This window comes from Tinamus guttatus, unplaced genomic scaffold (genome assembly GCF_059628265.1).
Source record: "Tinamus guttatus ecotype Peru unplaced genomic scaffold, ASM5962826v1 Tinamus_guttatus_pri_ptg000649l, whole genome shotgun sequence".
Classification (NCBI taxonomy): Eukaryota; Metazoa; Chordata; class Aves; order Tinamiformes; family Tinamidae; genus Tinamus; species Tinamus guttatus.
The window spans coordinates 2,090,001-2,097,574 of NW_028289183.1; the positions used below are offsets into that span (position 1 = coordinate 2,090,001).

Genomic DNA, 7,574 nt, shown 5'->3' on the forward strand with positions numbered 1-7,574 from the left:
CGGGTCCCCAGGGTGACGGGTGCCCCCGCGCCAGGCGATGCCACCGGGCCTGGAGCGGATGTGCAGGGACCCCCGCCTGCTGGTGCTGGGACCACGTGGCCTAATGGATAAGGCGTCTGACTTCGGATCAGAAGATTGAGGGTTCGAGTCCCTTCGTGGTTGTTTTAAGCCCGCATGGGTGACATTTCATTGTTGCCTGCCACTTGCTGGGGGTCAATAACACCTGCAGGGGGAGAAAGTACCCCCGGGGCAAAACAGAGGGAAAATCTCCTGCTTGCAGGGAACTAGTTTAGAATTGTCGTCCCTCACATGTGGGAGTTTGTGTCTTCTCTTTGCACCCCAAAACAAAATGTTGTCTCCCGCATGAAGCCGGGACCGGGAGGCGAACCGGCGACTCCCGGCGCCGCGGGCGGGCGCCCTGCCCGCTGCGCCACGCGGGCCGCGGCCGGGGGCGGGCGCAGCGCGGGGCGGGGGCGAGTAAAGGCGCAGGGGCGGCGCGGGGCTGCGCAGCGAGAGGCGGAGGGTGAAAAAACGGGGGGGAGAAGCGAGCCCGGGCAGCCAGGACGAAGCGAAGAGGGAAAAAGCTGCTCTGCACCACCCCAGGTGGGACTCGAACCCACAATCCCTGGCTTAGGAGGCCAGTGCCTTATCCATTAGGCCACTGGGGCCGGGCGCAGAATCCTCCCCCGCGGGTGCTTCGCACGGCGCCCCGGGGGCTCCGCCGAGTTTTGCCCCGCGCAGGGAGTGGAGCGGGCGGCAAAACGGAGCCGGGGGCGCCCGGTGGGAGCGGGACGAAGATTCTGGCCTAAAACAGCCCTGCGAAGGGCTCGAACGCGGGACCCGCTCCCCGCGGGCCGGCGCCCTTCCCGCTGCGCCACGCGGCCGCCGCAGACCCGCCAGGGGGCGCCGCTGCGCGGGGGCCGCGGCCCTTTGCGGCGCTACCGGGGCGCGGGTTTCCCATCCCCGCGGGTCTCCCACGGGAAATGGGAATTAACCTCCCTCTGCCTCCCTCTGGTTCGCAGAGAGTTAAGTGCCGGTACCAGAAATACTGTTTTATGCAGCCCCAGTGGCCTAATGGATAAGGCACTGGCCTCCTAAGCCAGGGATTGTGGGTTCGAGTCCCATCTGGGGTGACTCTTTTCTTTGGGATTTAATCCCTGGCACCATGATCCGCACCCAGCTTGGTGCTGAAACTCATGGCGTTATGGGAGCCTTCACCAGGCTGATATGTGTTGTCCCTGCCTGGCTTTTCTTTTCCAGGTTTTGGAAAAGACATTTTGGGAACCTGCAACAGCTCCTCCACAAACACGCTGGATTTTCAACTCCTAAAATGCTGGTGACTTGACTAAAGTCTTTTGAGTCGCAGCTGCTTCTGCATTTTCACTCTCTTCTCTTTTTGGATACAAGTTCTTGTCTCCTTCACTGGCTGGAGGGCAGTGGTGTTTTATTTTTTATTTTTTTTATTTTTTTTTCTGGAGGGAGATGGGAGATGGAGGAGGTATCAGGAGCAGAGGATGTGCTGCCCTGAGCCTCCCATTTGAGGGGCAATGTGGGATTGAGCCCATTCTTGTACAAGTAACTCCTGACTTTGAAGGGAAAACTGAAGCTCCCCTCTTCCAAAGGGGCCCAGGCACCTGCAGCCCTGATCACCCCCTGAGAAGGGGCAATTAAACCAAATGAATTAGGGCAGGCAGCCCCATGATGGGCTTCACCCCAGGTGGGACTCGAACCCACACTCCCTGGCTTAGAAGGCCAGTGCCTTATCCATTAGGCCACTGGGGCACTCCAGCAAAGTGAAAAAACATCTGATTTCGGAAACTTAAGTGTTGAGACTTTCCCCAGGGAATTGCCCTGGTACAGTGAAATCTTGTCTAGTGTCAACAGGATGCTGCACACCTCGACTTCATTCCTTTTAAAAAGGAAAATTCTTGCCAGGAAGAGTTGACTTACTAAAAAGTATAAAAAGTCTCAAGGGGCAGACAGTAAATTTGCTGCTTAGATATGTGGCTAGGCTCTTTGTACTCTTCCCTTTTTCCTGTGAATCTAATGCCTCCTGTTTGTTCAGCAGCAGAGGGTGCTCTCGTAAGAAGTAACAGGTTAGAGGAAGGACAGAAGCTGACAAATTTGAATATTTGTTTTCTCTCAAACATGAGCAATAATTTTTCTGCAAAACAACTATTGAACAGGCTGTTGGTGTATCATTAGGTTCAAAAAGAGATGGCGAATATTTTTATTTACATTTTTAGACCAGCTTTATTTAATGCAACTCAGAGTTGCGTATCATCTGTTGTTGTCAACATTGTATCTTGCAAAAGATGGTATGCCAAGGACTTCTCTGCAATTCTCAGTCGAAGTCTGCTTTCCTGCTCTGTTTTACGCTCGAGTGTATCCTTTTCTGTCGTAGTCGTTCACGGTTCATTTTTTCCACCCTACAACAAAATGAAAACATTCTTTAGTGGACATAGAAAACCTTTAAGTGTCCAACCGTTTGTGAACACGGCCATAATATAGATGCAATGGACTGAAAAATGCCCACAGACAGAATAATGTAGTCCATGCTCTTAGGATGTTATCTAAGAAAACAGCTAAAATAGAGCTACACAGTCAGATGGATTTAAACAAATCTTACTTCTGCCTCCCTCAGTCAAAAATGAAATGACATCCTCACCCAGAGAGCTTTTGCACTTTTTGTAAGAGCTTCAGGGCAGGCTCTGTGCAAGATGGATAGAACATTCAATGGACCACTGATTTGTGTGTGTTTGTGTGTAGCTTTTGTTGTTTTTTCTTTGACGGGGGGAAGTGGACTGAATAGCTACTCTCAAATCACGCTAAAATGCTTTGTGATGGAATGAATGTTTTTTGGCCATGTTGCACTGCTATAACCCAAGGACACTATTGCTGTCTTATAGAGCTGCTTCTAGAATGACCATAAGGCTTTTCCCCAAGGAAGGTGATTGTTTGGGTGGGCTGCAAACTAAATCGTGTAACAAGATAATCTGGAGCCCTCTGAAGTCACAGGCTGCTTCAGTTGCAGATACCTTTCTATGAGCTGCTGGGAAGTCTCCTTGGACACCACCTTGGGTCTCTCAGTAGCTTCTGTAACCAAGCCTCTGATCTTTTCTAAACATATCGCCAAATTCCTCATTTGGTAACGACTCTCTTCGGAGTTCACAATCAGCTCTCCAGCTCGGTTTATCCTTTTTCTGTGCTAATAAAGGAAAAATGTGAGGTGATCGCCGACACCTAATTATGCCTGTTACATTTTGGCTAAAAGTGTGAAACTTAAACAGTAGCGGGAGGATAAAGGGTAGTTACCATCAATGCCATTTTTTGTCTCACATCTTCCGGAATCCAGTCTGCTGATGCGAGATGGAACCTAACTTCTGCCTTCGTATTCACTGGGCAGGGAGGAAAAAAAGACCTTATTTCAAATATTGCCTCATAGTGCTACATTTTTAAGAGAGAATTTAATCTGCTCACAGCTGACTTTCAACATATGATGATCCCAACATCAGTTTCTCAAAGAATCACAATTTGTCTTGCTATGCTTTTACATACCACTCTAAAAGAAAAGCTCATTTTTTTTATGGAGACCTCGCAGGCTATTTGCCTTTCTGCATACTGAGACTAACTGCAGGACTGACTTGTCTTTAACAGCAACAGCAGAAGAGAAGGTATTTTTAGTTTTCTTATTTGAATTGAGCTGAGGATTTATGGTATGGAAAGGTTTAAGGATTCAATTGGCATGTTGTATGTTGATTAATGAAAACAAATTAGCGAACTGATGATGCTTTATGTGGCAAGCTTAGCAACAAAGAAGTCTGCAGTAAAAGTGTTTTTGGAGAGAACAGTATCAAATGTTTCCACTGGTGTACTGGCTGTTGCTAAAACATTAGGGAACCTGGGAGAAATGGTGATAAAAATAATAATGAAACATTAATAACAAGCAGGAACGAAAGTGCTTTTTAATTTCAAGCTTTTAAAAATATTATACCAAAATACTAGCGGAACATCTCTTATACTTGGAAAAACAAGGGGAATTCTCCTTGGAAGTCAGGGCAGATCCTCCATACCTTTGTTGACGTTCTGACCCCCAGGGCCGCTGCTCCGGCAGTAGGATATAGTCAGTCGATCTGAAAAGCAAGAACAGGCACTGCCCTGGAGAAGCAACCTGCTGCTTTAGCAGAGAAAAAACACAGCAGAGAGGTGATGCAAGAAGCCTGTTTGCCTGAAGCTGGCCTTCTTTTTAACCCTTTTTCTCTATTTCCTTTATGGATCCCATTCTCCCTGTCCTCGCAAGGCCACGGGGTGGCTCTTGGAGGTCGTGCAGCCTCCTCCGACACCTCCTGGTGCGGGGCAAACGGGGAGTTCGGCCTCCGCGTGAGCACGTGGCAGGGGGCGCCCCGGGACACGTCACCGCGAGCAGCCGGGGCCGCGACACTCACCCACGGGGATGTCGAGGGCCGCCGGGTCGCGCCGCTCCTGGGGGGCCGGACGGGGAGGCCGGGGTGAGGCCGGCGCGAGGGGAGGCCCCGCCCCCGGGAAAAGCCCCGCCCACACACGCAGACCCCGCCCCTTGCCTGGAACCCTCCGAGCGAAGCCCCGCCCCCAATCCGAGCACCACCCTAACTGCTCCTCCCAAGCCCCGCCCACCCGTAGGGACACGCCCCTCTGCATCAAGCCGCACCCCATTCATCCCCTTACACTGAAGACAAGGCCCCGCCCCCTCGCTAAGCCCCGCCCACCGCGGCGAGCTCCCAACCTGCCCCGCCTTCCTACTCCGCCCGCCCTACAGACCACGCCCCCCGTAAAAAAGCCCCGCCCCCTCCGCTGCGCGCCAGCCCGGCAGCGCTGCGCGTGCCCCGCCCTCCAACCATGGCCCCGCCCCCCTCCCATCCCCTCTCCCCTCCCCCGCTCACCGCCGCGCTGCCGGTGTCGCTGCCGGTGTCGCCGTCGCCGCCCCGCCGCGGCGGGTACAGCTTGTCCAGGCTGTAGGCGCTGCGGAACTCGGCGCCGGCCGCCGCCCGCTGCGAGAAGGCCGCGCCGAGCGGCCGGCGCAGGCCCCGCAGCATGCGCGCCGCCATCTTGGCTCCCGGCGTGCACCGCCGCCGCGGCGTCCCCGCGGCAACAGGGGCGGCGCGCGCGGCGTTCCGGGCCGGCCCAGGCCCCCGCGCAGCACCCGGGCGCGCTGCAGAGATCCCGCCTGGCGAGCAGTCCCTGTCCCGAGGGCTCCCTCGGCCCTTTCGGGCTCCTCTCTGCTCAGCAGCGCTGCTTTCTGCTTGTTTTCTAAGGGCTGGTGCTGCTCTTCCCATGTCCGCGGGCCCTGTCAGGGCTAAGGATCTTATCCTTGTTCCTTCAGCTCTGTGCGGAAAATCTTGGTGTCAAGAACCGCATGTCCGCAAAGGAGAGAAAGGATTCCTCAAACTTTATTTGAATGAAACGAGAGTCCAGTGGGGCATTCCCCTGTGGGGTTGTTCCAATTGCTGGGGGGCACAGCCTCCTTTTATCCCAGATTCCCAGCTGAGGTAGCTCTCTCCTCTTCCCCACTGGCCCAGGTACTCAGAAGCTGCAGACTTCCTGGCCTGCCTGACATATGTTGCTCCTCAATATGTGCCCGCTCCCTGTCGTACATCTCATCTAATTTAATAATAATTCAAATTAAAGCAATTTTATGCCTCCCTTTGGTGGAAAACTTGATATTCGTTAGCTCATCACACTTGCGCCTACTCTACTAGGGTTCATTCTGGAGTCATTTGTTGATAAGGAGCTCTCTGCCATGCTCCTGTTCTCCCCCGAGGTCAGCTGCGCCCAATTGCTTACACACAGCACAGCCTCCCTGCTTCTGCTCCCTTATCCGGCTTGCCAAAGACTGGAGTAACTCCCTTATTTGTAAAGACACAGGCTTCTTTGTTCCCATTCAAGTGGGAATTGATATTTCTATCCCTAGGAAAGGCAGGGAGCAGGGCCTGTGGAAGCAGCCTGTGGCTCTCCTTAACTCAGGGATTGGCGGGAGCTGACGAGCTCTCATTTAAAGCTGGTGGAGACAAAACGGGAGTTTTGGATGGGGTCATGAGCCCAGGAACTCAGTGTGGGCGCTCTGCTGCAGTTTGGCCTCTGGTTTTGCACTGCAGGCTTTTAGGAAGAGAGTATCCTGGGCTGCTTCTGCTTTACGTTGCCCTACCCAAGCTCAGCAGAAACCTCAATGCTTTAGGAGAGAAGCTACAATCGTCAGAGGCAAGTCAGGCCATCTGGTGACCTCGATTTCCATTGGTGAGCAGGTAAGTGGTTGTGATCTGTAGCCAGAGGGATGGGTATGATATCCAAAGCAGGATGACTCATTTTGCCAACTGCTGTTAAACGTGTCAGGTTTGTCCTTGTGCTGGTAGCACGTGCCAAGAAAGGTGCCATTTTGCAGCATGCCAAGAGGCCAGGAGAGCAGCTTGGAGGTACCAGACCTGAAGTCAGGCCCATGAGAAAGGATGTGGCTGGCTTTGATTCATTGCCTGCATAGGCTGCAAAAGAGCATTTGTACGAAGTGAAATGATTGCTGCTTGGACCTTGCTGAAAGTGGAGCCTTCCCTGGCAAGGCACGGCTTGGCACGGCGAGGGCTTCCTTCGATGTGGCCGAAAAAGAGCCAAGCTTTTGGAGATGAGGAATGAGCTGTCCCAATATTGATGCTGGCTTAGAAAGCGAGCTCACCCCATTTGCTGATGTTAGCCACCGGGGAGCAAAGGACTAGCAAGATGTCCCTAAAACCTGGTGCAAAGGCTGATGTGTCTCAGGTCACCCTTTGAGTAAGGGCAGAAGGCAGGAGCAAGTCTGGACCTTGAGCAACTTGCTGGGAGGTCCTTGCTCCTGTACTGTGCTGGGTCAGTAAATGGATCTCTCCTTCCTGGGAGATTTCATGCTCTGCAAAGCCCATCATTCAAGTGGTCCAACCCTCTTCCTCATCATGGATGCTCTTCTGAAGGGGCATTTAACTAACTATTGGTATTGAAGTAAGATGCCAGATTAGAGCTGGTGGAAAAGCTCGTGGGTAAATATCCCCAAACTTCAAATTCAGCATAAAGCTGAATTCTTGACAAGCTGTATCTGTTGTCAACCCCAATGGCATCATCCATCTGAAGAGGGATGTTGTTTTCAAATTCCTGGAATTAGGCATTGTTTCCTAGGGTGTTTTTTTCCTCATCCATTTCATTTTCATTCAATAATATTCTCTTTCTATCTGGAGTCATTGGTGTATGCTATTAAACAGGTGTTGCTTTCTATTAGACCAGTTTCTGTGGTAAGCAGAGTTGCTATTTAATACTCTCTTTTTACCTCTAAGTGGAGTTATGCAGTTTTACTTGGTATTTTCAAAGCACATTAAAAAAATCAGATAGAAGGTGGGGTAAAAGGGCAGAAGATGTTTATTTTCTCCTGCTTTAGTCACTGAAGTCTTGACTAAGAAAAATCAAGGGGCTATGAATCACACAGTCATTGGGACCATAGTTGTATGGCCACTAATATTTTTGGATGCAGAAAAAAACGCCCTCAGCATTTTGCTGAACAAACTGCTGATATCTTGCAGCTG

The 7,574-nt window shown here is 51.9% G+C and overlaps 1 protein-coding gene and 4 non-coding genes across 5 annotated transcripts; 2 read left to right on the forward strand and 3 right to left on the reverse strand.

The window, feature by feature from the left end:
• Positions 1-89: 89 nt before the first annotated feature.
• On the forward strand, positions 90-162 carry TRNAR-UCG (transfer RNA arginine (anticodon UCG)). The gene has a single exon. It is a non-coding gene; the product is annotated as a tRNA-Arg (tRNA).
• A 433-nt stretch (positions 163-595) lies between these two features.
• On the reverse strand, positions 596-668 carry TRNAR-CCU (transfer RNA arginine (anticodon CCU)). The gene has a single exon. It is a non-coding gene; the product is annotated as a tRNA-Arg (tRNA).
• Positions 669-1,060: 392 nt separating this feature from the next.
• TRNAR-CCU (transfer RNA arginine (anticodon CCU)) lies at positions 1,061-1,133 on the forward strand. The gene has a single exon. It is a non-coding gene; the product is annotated as a tRNA-Arg (tRNA).
• Positions 1,134-1,709: 576 nt separating this feature from the next.
• On the reverse strand, positions 1,710-1,782 carry TRNAR-UCU (transfer RNA arginine (anticodon UCU)). The gene has a single exon. It is a non-coding gene; the product is annotated as a tRNA-Arg (tRNA).
• Positions 1,783-2,227: 445 nt separating this feature from the next.
• Positions 2,228-5,108, reverse strand: MRPL58 (mitochondrial ribosomal protein L58). The gene is made up of 6 exons (XM_088535956.1): positions 4,920-5,108; positions 4,446-4,482; positions 4,074-4,133; positions 3,316-3,398; positions 3,039-3,208; positions 2,228-2,429 (listed from the first exon to the last, which is right to left on the reverse strand). The coding sequence occupies exons 1-6, from the start codon at positions 5,082-5,084 to the stop codon at positions 2,345-2,347; spliced, it is 600 nt and encodes a 199-aa protein (XP_088392082.1). The 5' UTR covers positions 5,085-5,108; the 3' UTR covers positions 2,228-2,344.
• Positions 5,109-7,574: the final 2,466 nt, after the last annotated feature.

Coding starts and splice junctions, on each gene's coding strand:
- MRPL58 (XM_088535956.1), bottom strand. CDS start 5,084: ATGGCGGCGCGCATGCTGCGGGGCCTGCGCCGGCCGCTCGGCGCGGCC. Junction 4,134..4,445: donor GGCCCTCGACATCCCCGTGG/GTGAGTGTCGCG, acceptor CTTGCTTTTCAG/ATCGACTGACTATATCCTAC. Junction 3,399..4,073: donor GGGTCAGAACGTCAACAAAG/GTATGGAGGATC, acceptor CTCCCTGCCCAG/TGAATACGAAGGCAGAAGTT.